Source organism: Salmo salar, chromosome 13 (assembly GCF_965601325.2).
Source record: "Salmo salar chromosome 13, fSalSal1, whole genome shotgun sequence".
Classification (NCBI taxonomy): domain Eukaryota; kingdom Metazoa; phylum Chordata; class Actinopteri; order Salmoniformes; family Salmonidae; genus Salmo; species Salmo salar.
The window spans coordinates 43,582,868-43,597,256 of record NC_138303.1 but is presented as its reverse complement, the minus strand read 5'-3'; the positions used below and the strand labels follow the sequence as shown (position 1 = coordinate 43,597,256).

General features: G+C 41.6%; 1 protein-coding gene across 2 annotated transcripts in view; it reads right to left on the bottom strand.

The window, feature by feature from the left end:
- The window catches only part of LOC106567057 (low-density lipoprotein receptor-related protein 1), a 138,972-nt gene extending 126,317 nt beyond the window's left edge, over positions 1-12,655 (bottom strand). For both annotated transcript variants that reach the window (XM_014135894.3, XM_014135895.3), the window contains exon 1: positions 11,947-12,655. In XM_014135894.3, coding sequence (XP_013991369.1) covers positions 11,947-12,043 — 97 coding nt within the window. In that variant the 5' untranslated portion in view covers positions 12,044-12,655. The remainder of the gene's footprint in view (positions 1-11,946) is intronic.
- Between the last annotated feature and the right edge of the window lie 1,734 nt (positions 12,656-14,389).

Sequence of the window (14,389 nt, the reverse complement as noted above, 5' to 3'; positions counted from 1 at the left end):
GTCATAGTTTGTTAAACAGTTTACAGAAACAAAAATGTAGACTATACCATCTTTGCTAAATATGTTAACTTGAACCTGTTGGTAGTCCACATTGTTCTGAGTAAATACATGGCTTCAATGTGGAAATCCTACATACTGTAGTATTCGCCCTGATATAGGGGCTAGGCCTACAGTAAATTGCATTATGACTGAGCATGGTCATGCTAAATGTTGTCAATAAGCAAGATTAAAATTCATTATTGATAAAGCCTAAAAAGACAGCGAATAATTCTAATCAAAACTTGTTTTAAATAGGCTGTCTGAATACACTTACCGGCACCATAATTTCTTCCCGTGGGCATATAATATTAAAACAACGCAGACTATGGAGGGGTTTTACACATATCCAAAACTTTTCACAACAGCTGAACAAGGATCCATTATGTTGAGAAAGGGAGAATGTCCACTGACCATTATACTGCTCCCAAATATAATGTTTAATATACATATCGAAACCATCTTACAGATCACATTCCCACTTCTCCTGAAGTTGCTTTGCATGCGTGCCACGGACATTCTCCCGATTAAATCAGGACAGTAAATAATTCTAATAAGTTTGGTTTTAATAAATTGCAGCCACAATAAATCCAACCACAATAAATAGATGTAAAATGTAATGACAAAATCACCAGCATAAAAAAAAAAAGCATTATGGTTGAACCAGCCTTCGTTATCATAGGCCTACGGTAAGGGTAGTCTACGGAGGGCTTGGGTTTTAAAAATATGAAAACGGAAAACAAAAATGGTTACAGGAAAACCATTTCTAAATACGAGGTTCACCGGTATTCACCAAGGTTATCATCTCGTTTCATTATGGGCATGGACACATGTAGCCTCCATCATGGAGGGGGTTTTATGCACCTCCAAAGCATGGCTAAAATAATGTAGGCCTGCCTACAATACATAGATAAAAAAGGGAACGTCAGCTCACTGTTTTGCGCCTCTCAAACTTGATATTTGAATAAAGCTTTGGTGATTAAGATTGAGACAGCTTGGAAATCACGAACTTTATCGACGGTTTTACTTGATTACTGTACATTGGGCAGGACAAAAATAAAAACAGCCTTTATTGAGAGAAGAGGCCATGCTTGGATTTTTGTCAACTAAAACGAAATGGGGGGGGGGGGGGGGGGGGGGGGACTGTTTTAGGTTTCTAAATCCTAAGAGTACAGGCACCATGGCAGTGTGCGTCACAGCTAAAACCAGCTTTTGGTTGGTCTTAAATATCCCCACCAAACGCTACCTGAAATTAGCCCTTTGGGTCATGTTTTAAAGGACACACCTCATATTTCCACCCCTCACATCTGAGCGCAAGCATGCTAATGTTAGACAGGTAAATTGCCAAAACTGGCGTTAGGGCTGGAAAATGCCAGTGACCCAGTTTTTACATGACGAACTTTCTAACTAGCGTGCGTCTGACACTAGCGCTGCCTTAAAGCTAGCCGAAAAATAGAGCCCCTTGTGTGAAAAGCATGGAGAAGACATAAACATTGGATTAAGGGATCTTTTAGCCTGGGACTAAGCGAGTGTTTACACTTGCACATTCTAAAGTGGGTTAGCACCGATTTTTAGGGGCTAGCCAAAACACAGAGTTACACTGTTACCTAATCTGAATATTCTACTCCATAAACGTGACATTTGGTTTCAGGTAGCTCTGGTTGTGTGAACACGGGCTAAGCTAGCCCAATGTCAGTCATAGCCTTGGGATAAGGATAGCCCAGGGCTAAGAACAATGCAGTGTGAAAACGCCTATCGTTTCTATAACCTAAAGAGAAATCCAAGGCATCTTCCTTGTTCTCCCTTCCACATCAACACCCACAAGTCCCCCCCCCCCCATATTATGTTCAATAAACCAATCTGCTCCTTTCAGGGTCTTATGGGAGCTAAATGCAGAAAACACCAATTACAACACACCCCTGCAATTCACCATCAACAAACACTCTTTCATCTATCGAGCCTCACGCCTTCCTACAGGGAGAAACCACACTGAACCATTCATGCTAATCCGTGCAGGCGTCTCTAATGGCACCCTATTTCCCTATGGGGCCTGGCCATATATAGGGAGTAGGATGCCATTTGGGACGCAAACCTGCCTCTAGCCTCCAGTCTGTGCTCAGGCTGGATCTACAATGCTATACAGGAAGAGGGAGGAAAGAAAAAGGGATTTTATACAGTTATTGTCAAGACTCCCGCTATCGCCACATTATTATTTCGGTTTAGGTTAAACCTGCATTGTCTCCCGCTAGGAAGTATTAATAGAAACCCACCACCATAACCCTGCATTTACTACAATCTATTCAAAGGCTAAACTGCTGCCTTGTGAAAACATGGAGACCTGTTTGCATCTTAATTCCAAAAGACACTGCTCCATTTCCCAACCCCTTTACATACCTAAGACCATATTATACATTGCTTTTTCACAAATCTCATTACAGAAAAATAAATGATAGAATTTGGTGTGCCACCTGAGAGAGTGCTATAGCTGACTACCTAAAATCTTCAGCTGTGTTAGGCCAGGCAGCATCCCAATCAATGGCCATTCCCATGTGACGGACTAGCCAGGTAGAGAGCCTGGTCCCAGATCTGTTTGTGATCTTGCCAACTCGTTTGCAGTCATTGTCACGCCAAACACGACAATTCCATAAAAAGAGTTAGGAAGAGTGCAGAAACAGACTGGCACCCAGGCTTAGGTAGAAAGTCTAAAGAGCGCAATGTATAATCTATGATCTGTTTAATGTGTGTGGAGGACACAGGATGTTCTAGAATGTTCCTGGCAGATGTTTCCAGGAGGTTCTGAGTGTTACACCATGCCCATTTATTTTGCAACGCTCGCGCAAGCAGCGCGACCAGTGTGGTCAGAATATTAGGGTTAGAACAGGCCCCAGGTTCTGGAATTCACCCTTTCTTCCCCTCCAGACCCACAGAAAAAGGTCCAAAAGAAAATGACCCCTGATGATCATGGGGGGGGGGGGGGGGGGGGGGGCATTTTCTGTGGACCTTAAATTGTTATATTTTTTACTAGACACTAGTATAATCCTGGAGATAATAGGATGTTAAAAAAAGTGGTGAAGTGTCCCTTTAAAGGGTCAGGTAAACAGAGTCTAGGCTCCTCTGGAATTCAACCTCAACCTCCTGACCCATCTCCACAGTTGAGCTCAGCCGTACCTTTGTTGTTCTCATGTAGGGTCTGCTCAGTATCATAGGGGCATAGAAATGTACTTGGAAGCAAGACTGGTAGATTTGTGGGAGGCTAGATATGTAGGAGGTAACATGTGCACATGATCTCTTATGGTAACACATCCGTGGCGGTCGGTGCAGTTTTTAATGGAGGAAGTTGTTGTTTTTTATGAGCATGGCCTTATTTCTATTACAGCATGTTGGATGACTGTCATTCATATTCCATTCACCCAGTTCAATGTAACATCCATAGGTTTAGGCTACTACATGATACTCACATTTTCCCTATAACCACCATGAGGTTGCTACAACCTAGCCTATGAATTATAGTTTACAACATAGGTGCACACAGGTTGAGAGAAAAATTTGAGGTGACAGCCAGTGACACATTCAATACGGCTTTGTACACTCTTGACTGCATCTAGCCGATCTAGGGTGTAGTCATTAGTCCAACAGTTGTAAACGAGAGTTTCTATTGAACAAATTCAGGTATGTTTATCCCGGTTTCGTTCAGTTTGCTTCCATCAACAGAGTCGGCGGAATGAATACACCCCTGATCACGCATAAACACAGTTCACTTTCATAGCAGCCACGTCGTATTCCTTCTCACATCTATGCTTTCCCCTCCTCTCACATTTTCCCCTCATTTGTGGACTTCAAATGGACAACACATCAGCTGTATGTGACCAGGCAACCAAAAAAAATTAAAAAATACTTTCCAAGCCAAACCATATAACTGCTACACACAGCCTACATCGTTGTCACCATATTAGCTAAAGTAACTTCATAGTCAACATAGCTAATAGAACTAACGCATTAGTAAACACGGTACAATCATGCAGTAGCATTGCAGTGTATGGTCAGTAAGCAGTTTCGCACTTACACCGGCGAGCCCCAGTGGCAATACATTTGTAAAACCAAAAGCTTACCTTGCTGGTGGAACTGAAAGTAAAAAATAAAAATCTCTTGCTTCTTCATTTTGGAAGAAATGTATTTGTTCAAAACTGTTCAACTATTGCCTTTTTTGAGTCAATTACTCACCACATTTCATACACTGCAGTGCTAGCTGGCTGTAGCTTATGATTTCAGTACTAGATTAATTATCTGATCTTTTGATTGGGTGGATAACATGTCAGTTCAAGTTGCAAGAGCTCTGATAGATTGGAGGATATCCTCCGGGAAGTTGTCACAATTCATGTGAAAGTCTATGGAAGGGGGTGAGAACCATGAGCCTCCTAGGTTTTGTATTGACGTCAACGTACCCAGAGGAAAACAGAAGCTAGTTGTCCTCCAGCTACACCATGGTGCTACCCTACAGAGGGCTGCTGAGGCTTCTGTAGACCTTCATTGCTAAACAATCTGTTTTAATCAATAAATTGTGAATATATTTAGTATAGTTTTATCTACAAAGGAGCCTCCACTGACTTACATGCACAGTCTCTTACAGTAACATGCACTGAGTGTACAAAACATTTCCATGACTGACTGACCAGGTGAATCCAGGTGAAAGCCATGATCCCTTATTGATGTCCCTTGTTAAATCCACTTCAAAATCAGTGCAGTTGAAGGGGAGGAGTCCGGTTAAAGATGGATATTTTGTTGTTGCCTTGAGACAATTGAGACATGTATTATGTCTGTGCCATTCAGCGGGTGAATGGGCAAGACAAAATATTTAAGTGCCTTTGAACAGGGTTCGGTAGTAGGTGCCAGGCACACCGGTTTGAGTGTGTCAAGAACTGCAATGCTGCTGGGTTTTTCACGTTCAACTGTTTCCCGTGTGTATCAAGAATGGTCCACAACCCAAAGGACATCCAGCCAACTTGACAACTGTGGGAAGCATTATTGAGTCAACATGGGCCAGCATCCCTGGGGAACCCGTTCGACACCTTGTAGAGTCCATGCCCCGAGGAATTGAGGCTGTTCCGAGGGCAAAAGGGGGTATAATTCAATATCAGGAAGGTGTTCTTAATGTTTTGTACACTTAGCCACGAGTCATGCGTTTTCATCGAGTGGGGTTAAAATGATCCTGAACCTATATTTGTAGGAGGCAGAGGCATCATGTGAATCTATTCCTGTAACACATGAGTCATTTGAGGGTCACTTGCTCTGTGTTATTAAATCCCTTCTAAAGCAGTGTGGTGGTAAAATGATCCAGAACCATGCTGATGAGAACATTACACACCATCTTAACCCTTATTTACATTTTAGTTAATGCATTGTAAAAGGTATTGCATTTGCTAATTTTACAGCATTCACATGCATGTGATCACCAGGTCACCCCACGTTTCTGGTTTGGCATCTTTTAGAGGATCATGACTCAAAAGATCAACAAAGCTGATAATACGATCCAGATAGCTGTTTAAAAATGTGCAGCTAAGGATAAATAAACTATCTAGCTAGGAAAGGACAGTCCTGGAACAGAACAGACCAGGGGATGGCCTTGCCCTTTGAACTTGGCCTGTCCAATCCCCTCCTCAACCCCTAAATCATGCTGCGGTCAGCCAGCGGAGCCCAGTGGTGATGCTGATGAATCCACGTGTTTCAGCTTAAGTGGCTGACCCCTGCCCTCTAGCATAGCAGCATCACTCTCTCACTCATCCCTTCCCTGGCCTCGAACATAGCAGCATCCACTCAAACACACACTCACTTATCCCTTCCCTACCCTGGTCTTGCATCTGGACATCTGTGACATGGTTCTCTGTGCTAGCAGCACGAGATCAGGTTCCTGTACTGTACGGTCCACTGTTTCTCAACACTAGTCATACTCTACATAGTGTCACCCAGATGTCAAGGGGGATTGACTTCTGTATGTATTATTATTTTATTTTTTTATTATCAGATTCTGTACTGTCTGCTCTGTCCAATGTTTCCCAATATTTGCCATCACTGGTGATTGAGCCAGAAAGGTTGGGAAACAAAGGAAACAAATGTTACTCGGACGTCATGGGGAGGAGGGTCCATACTTCAGCTGGATTGATTCCTGCTGGTAACGTTTGTTTTGTTTTTATCCTCTGTGTGAGTGAGGAGTCAGTTCCTCCCCCCCATAGTCACATCACATTCACTGTGGATTAATGGTCTCACTCTGTCCAGATGTTTCCCAGAGCTTGGAGGTAGGAGGCTAGGGCCCGGGAGAGTAGACCTATGCTCGCTCACACAGGGTTCTTTAACAACCTCAGAAACGGTCCTTATCCCAGGACACGTAAAAAAAAAAAAAAATTAAAAGGAGCCCCCATATTTCCCCTTTATTGTTAGATTGGATCTGGGCTGAAAAGTGTCTGGAAGGTTCATTCTTTAAAGGTCCAGTGCAGTCAAAATTCTGTTTTTCATGTATTTAATATTGTACAACATTGTAACACTGTAAAAGTGTGAACTAATTTGATCAGTGTCATTTCCTGATATTTGCTGCTTGAAAACACTATCTACACAGGACCTTCTAATCAGCAGGTTTGCATGGGCGGGAGTTTAATCTTTTCAAAGATGACATCACCATGCAGTAAATTGGTTAATTGACCAATAAAGTGTGTTCCAAACCTCTCTGCCAATAACAGATAGATTTCAGTTTTACCCTACCCACTCAGACCACACGCAGACAGTCCTAGCAAAATTCTTGCTTCAGAAAAGCTATTTTTGCCAATTTTAATGCTCATTCTTTTTCGTGCTTTGTGAATTGTCAATAAAGCATAAATTGTACCTTGTACTCCCCTGCAGATCTTAAAAGCCCAGTGCAGTGAAAAACATGATTTTCCTGTGTTATACATGTCCACATTATAATATTGGAATAGTACTGTAAAAATGATAATGACCTTAGTGTAAGGGCTGTTTGAAAAGGCCAAATTCAATTTCAGCTATTTTTTGGTGGGATGGAGTTTTGGCCTGCCTGGTGTCACCGCCAGGTGGTAAATTAGTTAAATAGACAAATAGAGTTCCAAAACATCTTTGCTAATACCAGCTAGTTTTCCCCTCCCCAATCCGACCACTCCCAGACTGTCTTTAGAAATTGCTCTTTGCTAAGAAGCTATTTTTGTTTCTTGTTGACCATTTTAATTAAAGGAACCACAGTAAGGTACTTCAATTGCTACCCAGGAATGATTTGAAAAAGAGATAAAAATGGCTGCATTGGACCTTTAACAATATGGAGTTTAAAAATGAATGGGAACCTACTACAATCTTTCATTTCACAAACAAAATGAGCAGATGTAGGCCAACTGTTATTAAAATCAGCTGGGACCTTCAATGCCTTGGAATACCATGGAAACCCAACACATTATTTATGCATGTTATTGAAAAGAATGGGGTATTTTTGCAAAGGTGTTTAGTGGGTTGACTAGTAAAAGTGCATTGTATAACTCTCGTTGTGCTGGTTCAGTACTGCAATATTGACTGACATGAGGTTTTAAAATAACAATTCAAGTATTTGAGACGTTGAAGTTAGGTTAATTTTCAGTTCTGAATGAAAGTTGAAAAAACATTATTTACAGAAGTCCTTTTTGGTAATTGATCCTATGGCCAAATGTCAACAGCACATACATTCACAATGAAGTAAGCATTTATCCATATATACACGGAACAAATGCAAATAAATGCAAAATGCAACAATTAGGGCCTAATCTATGGATTTTACATGACTGGGAATGCAGATATGCATCTGTTGGTCATAGATACCTTTTTTTTTTTTTAAGTTAGGAGCGTGTATCAGAAAACTAGTCACTATCTGGTAAGACCATTTGCCTCAAGCAGCTCGACACATCTCCTGCACAGAGTTGATCAGGCAGTTGATTTGGCCTGTGCCTCCTCTTCAATGGCTGAGCGAAGTTGCTGGATATTGACGGGAACTGGAACACGCTGTCGTACACGTAGGATCCAGAGCATCCCAAACATGCTCAATGGGTGACATGTCTGGTGAGTACGCAGGCCATTGAACTGGGACATTTTCAGCTTCCAGGAATTTATGTACAGATTCTTGAGACATGGGGCCATGCATTATCACGCTGACACGAGGTGATGGCGGCAGACGAAGGGCACAACAACGGGCCTCAGGATCTCGTCACGGTATCTCTGTGCATTCAAATTGCCAACTGCAATTGTGTTCATTGCCTGTAGCTTATGCCTGCCCATACCATAACCCTACCATGGGGCACTCTGTTCACAACATTGATATCAGCAAACCGCTCGCCCACATGTCACCATACACGTGGGCCTACGGTTGTGAAGCCAGTTGGACGTACTGCCAAATTCTCTAAAACAACGTTGGAGGCAGCTTATGGTAGAGAAATTAATACAATTCTCTGGCAACAGCTCCATCTTCCATTGCATTAGTGAACTCACATTCCACATTGATCCCCTTTGCCGGTTTGATTGGCAATCAACACGCTACAAACGTGAAGGCTACCGGTCGGCTACAGGTATTTTTATGGGGCGCATGTCAAAAACTACATTGAAAAGTTTGTTGTTGTATTAAATGAATCACTTGAAAATGTCATGGTGTATCTTTGTACGCATCTTTGTACGTAGCCATGTCACGTGGATATTTTTATTTAAATTTAGAAAAAGCCTTTTCAGTGTCAAAAATACGCCTATATTTTTTGTTTTACGCAACAACAAAAAGGGAATACTCGCGCACACACACAGACAACACTCAGTATTTGAATACTAACAACCGTTCGGCTATTCATAACCATGCACATCACTATTCCAGCCCAGACCAAAAATCAACGTCCGTGGACATTGAAATCAAGGCCGGTCCAGACCACACCAAAAAAAGATGGCCAGCCCAGACAGGACCAAAAAAAAGACATTGGCGTCAGTCCGTGCTTAGTGGGTTCATTCCATTAAATTCAAGTTAACCATGCCAGTGACACTACAAATTATTGTCTACTTGACACTTTGTATTGCCAAGACATTGCCAGATGTTCCAGATCATTGGCTACAATGTTGCAATGTTCTAGCTCTGCAAGTGCATGGCCACAGTGTTGCACCTGACAGAATCATTGTTGCAAGGATGCACTGTAGCCAGTCATTATTCTCGAACTAGCAGAGTCCCACGCAGCCCTGAGAAGCACATGAGGACTTAGGATGGCAATACATTGCAACATCACTTCATTCAGTTCTCTATAGGCTACCTGACTGTCATCAATGTTCCCCCCCCAAGACATTCTAATATTCGCTGCATGTCGGGACAAGTCACGACAGCCTAGCTAGCTATAAAGATTACAACTGAAAAAAAACAGTTGTTTTTACTGCATGCAGCTCAAAACAAACATGAAAACATATAATTCAACAAAATGATTCTGTTTAAACTACACCTTATAAAGTGTAGCCTGGTCACTGCTAAAATCCTTAGTTTACAGCAGCCTGGTCTCAGAGTAGAAGTAACATAGTAAATGTAAATCTGGGACACTGAAATTTGTATGATGTTACGTTTGGTACGGTTACATAAGATAGAAGTTAACTTAACCCTTTGACACATACCAACACACAGGTGTGTTTACTCTACAGTGGTCCCTGCAGCGTACGCTCAAACCAGTGTAATTAGAAAGCTTATTTAGAACGGCCAGTTTTGATTGATGCAACAGTCAGCATTTGAGCTGGCCACAATTTTTTTTCTTCACAGAAACATTTTGCACAAACACAGATCTTACAATGTCCTGAATGTGACCAGTTTCTTTTTTAGATGCAATGTTCAGACATTCACAGAAGTAGCGGCAGCATAGCACAATCATCCAAACTGGAAAATGTGGGCTACATTAGTCCACGCGCTAACTGAGGAATAATCAAAATAATTTTGTATAACACTTTCTAAACATCTGAAGTATTCCGACGATGGGTAGTTTGTGTACGCTGCCATGTTTGTTTTTTCGTGTCAACCAAAGATAAGGAGACAAGATGAGTTTGGTCTGTTTGTAATATGCATGTTAAAGGGATTGTGTCACCTACCATCATTCCCTTCCCTTCCTTCACTTCCAGAAATGTACAAGATAGATAAGTGAACCATCCGTTCACCTCATTTTGTTATAAGAACAGAAAATAAAGGCACTTACTTTGATAGGAATGCACACATGTTCAAAGAAAGTTATTGTTTGTACGCGAAACAACTATGAAAGCAACGCAAGTGCCAGACAGAAACTTTTCCCCCCTGGCACATTTTCTGCAAGACTGTGCAAATGTCTGCATACTTGATCTGGGGAAGTGCCTGGGCTCTCGTTGATGTGAGAAGTTTGTCCAACTCAGTAAAGCCTCAAATATAAATTGTCTGCTACAGTGAAATGGGCTTCTTCTATGTAAATTAATGAGGCAGAACATGCCTCAAATAAAACCTGAGGGCAGCACGGGTTAACTGTCCTGTTGCATAACAATTACATTTTGGAAGCGAGTGCACTCTGACATCACGGGCTCAAAAAGAAAAATCATGCTTGGGCGACGTTAAAGATATTTGGAACTCAATTGTGAAAATATATTTTGGCAAAAACGAAAGGAGGTTGATGGTTGGGGTGGTTTGTGGGTGTATAGCGGTTGTGTGTTCGAATCTCATTGCAGACAACTTTTCAACTACTTTGCAACTACTTAGGTTAACATTAGGGGAAGGTTAACATTAGGGGAAGGGTTAGCTAACTCCTAACCTAGCTAACGAGCTAATGTCAGAGTTAGCCACATAGGTAACATTAATCACAGCAAATTGGAATTCGTAACATATCATAAGTTGAGAATTCGTAACACATTGTAGGTTTTCCAAATTTGTAACATTGTATGAATTGCACATTCATAACATACCATACAAATTGCAATTCGTAACATATCAGACAAAATGGATGATCCACAAATTAATACATATCTTAATAAATGTGTGTATCGGATTTATGTAGAGAATCATACGAAATGCTCTGAGAGCAGGTTGCAGCCAGACCTACAGCCACAGTTTCTGAACCATAAACGATTCACACATAAAAGGCTACCGTTTAGAACCTGCAAATGATACAAATATTGGGGGATTCTACAGCGGAGAAATTGGGGAAAAGCATAGGCATGTTGATCGGGTCCGTGTAGCCTACTTATCGAATCAAGGTAGTGTGCTGCTGTGTCGGTCTAGCCTACCTAGAACTGGGGGAAAGCAGGCCTTTCACTGATGTGCTGTGATACCATAGCCTTTTTCAACCTGCTGAACGACCTTATAATATTGAACGAACACCTTCTTCATGAGCATGACAACAGAACAAGAACAAAGGTCATATTCATTTTGAAACATTCGTGGGGCTACATCTGGGAATGGGAGCAAAACAGAGTAGCAGGCAGCACAACACTGAAGTCAATGTAGCCATGCATCGCTTTGAATCCCCGTTGATTAAAGCAAACAAAATTAAGCCATATGAAACTCAACATCTGTTGACGACAGTTGTTTTTGTCATGTCAACAACACCCTAAAGGAAGCATGTATGCTAGGATACAGCAGGTGGTTATGAAATGAGCAATTGCCAAAAGGTGGGTAGGCTAGATAGCCTTTAGGCTGTCACACAAACATGGCACCTCCTAGGATGATTAGCTTAGCTAAATGGAAAAGCCTATTGCTCATATCGATCACATCGAGTCTGAAGCCTATTTGGTGTTATGAAGGCAAATAGGCAAGCCTACTATTTGCCTACTGTGTGGTGAATAGGCCTACACTGTATAGGCCCTATATTGGTAAGTGGGCATGCAGTTTCACAAAGCCATAGGCTAGAACACTAGAATGTCACTTACCATCAATAGCTCCTGTAGGAGACAGGATCTCCAAACTGAGTAGAAATCCCACGAAGAACAACCTCATCGCTAGCACATTTGCAATGCCCGATGGCATTACTTCTGTAGAAAATAATAGATAGAAAGTTCGATAGAATTCTACAAATCTAAGAATCTAGTCAAACACCTCATCTGAACCCCGGAACGGTCCGGTGCGATTGTCCGTTCTCTTTACGCCCTGCAACCACGTACTACGAATAGCAAAGGTAGCTTCACAGTCAGCGGTATGGATAAAACTGCAGAAAAAAAAGGCTTGCTACAGCCTAGTGAAGCTACGGGTTGTGCTCATGCAGTCATGTATATGTCTTACACATACACTTTCAGCATGCATAATCCATATAAACCCACACACTATTTTTCAAAGGAAAATCTATTGTGGACACAATGGCTTCAACATTCCTCTAGAAACGTCCAACTAGTTCTCGAGCTCCTCAGATCTCCGTCACTGCAGCATTGTTGAAAATATCCCATGCCATGAACCAAAAACTAAAAGCGCCTTTTTATTTGGGAGCTCCACTGCCTCTGTTGCTGGTGGTTACAACACGTTGACTGGATGGTGACTCTGAAGCACCAACACACACAGCCCTCTCGAACCAGATGACATCACCAATTAAATTCATTTGGAAATCGCGAAAACTACGAAGCAAGCTCCCTCTGCACAAACGTTTTCTCCCTAACTTCAACGCTTTTCAAGCATGAAGCTGGCGCCCCTACACCAGCCATGTTGGCGCAAGAATAGTTGTGCTCTGCTGTTTCAATTTGTTAGACATAAAATAATAATAGGCCTCAACTTGCAAACAAGTGGACACTCTCAAATGTATCATTAAAGTAACAGGTCAGAAATATTTTAACACATAAAATACAAAATTAAGAATGCCACCTGGGTCTTGCAACATTGTAAAAGTTTTCCCCTGAGCTTTGTGCACGTGTGAAGTAACTAAGTAGAAATACTTTGAAGTACTAGGCTACTTAAGTAGTTTTTGGGGATATTTGTACTTTACTATTTATATTTTTCACAACTTTAACTTTATATTCCTAAATAAAATATACGAAACAAAAATATAAACGCAGTTACAGTTCATATAAGGAAATCAGTCAATTTAAATAAATCCATTAGGCCCAAATCTATGGATTTCGCATGACTTGGGCAGGGGCACAGCCGTGGGTGGGCCTGGGGAGCCAGACCCAGCCAATCAGAATGAGTTTTTCCCCATAAAAGGGCTTTATTACAAACAGAAGTAGGCATTGGCGTTGGCAACAGGTCTGGTGGACGTTCCTGCAATCAGCATGCCAATTGCACGCTTCCTCAAATTTGGGACATCTGTTGTATTGTGTGACAAAACTGCACATTTTAGAGTGTCCTTTTATTGTCCCCCAGCACAAGGTTCACCTGTGTAATGATCATGCTTTTTAATCAGCTTCTAGATATACCACACCTATCAGGTGGATGGATTATCTTGGCAAAGGAGAAATGCTGACTAACAGGGATGTAAACAAATCTGTGCGGACGGAACATTTCTGGGATCTTTTATTTCAACTCATGAAACATGGGACCAACCCTTTACATGTTGTGCTTATATTTTTGTTCAGTGTATGTACTTTTACTCCCATACATTTTCTCTGACACCCAAAAGTACTCATTACATTTCGAATGCTCAGGCAGGACAGTAATATGGTCTAATACACACACGTATCAATATAACTTGTCATCCCTACTGCTGCTGATCTTCCATTTTAACTTGACTCGTTTACTTTTCCCACCACTGACACACAGCTGCTCTAAAGGTTATGTTATACACAATCTTCAGTATTGCTAATTGTGCATGGTAGAACTCTCCAGAATTGTAACCTTAGGCTACTATGTTACCATACTGAAAGATGAGATGCATCCCAGCCAGGGTTGGAGAGTGGAAGGATGTGCTATTTTCTAAACAGTTCGTTTAATTTTCTATTCTATGGCATCCAACTCAAGAGAACATTTCTGACTCGGACCCACTCCAAGTGCATTTCTCAGGAGAGAACCCCCTCTGGTGGTAGATGAAGGACATGGCAGATCATTCAGAGAGCACCATCTGTTCGTCTCAATAGTGTAACGTGCTGAACAATAACTTTAAGCGATAAAATACCCAAACATTTGCACTGACTTCAGACAAAAGCGCCAAACAACAGCACTCTTCGAAAATTTACTCTGGACTGACATCATGATCAAATCATTTCTGATATATGGTTTCCCATCCATCTATGAATGTCAGCTGAATTCACAGTGCTTTATAAAAAAATCTAAATTTTCCTCCCAAAGCAGCAGAGTTGTATTCTGGTTTCAAGGATGTGTACCAAACGCTTCAAGGTCCTTAGCGTGCCCATCACTGAGGACCTGAAATGGTCCCACCACAACGACACCGTG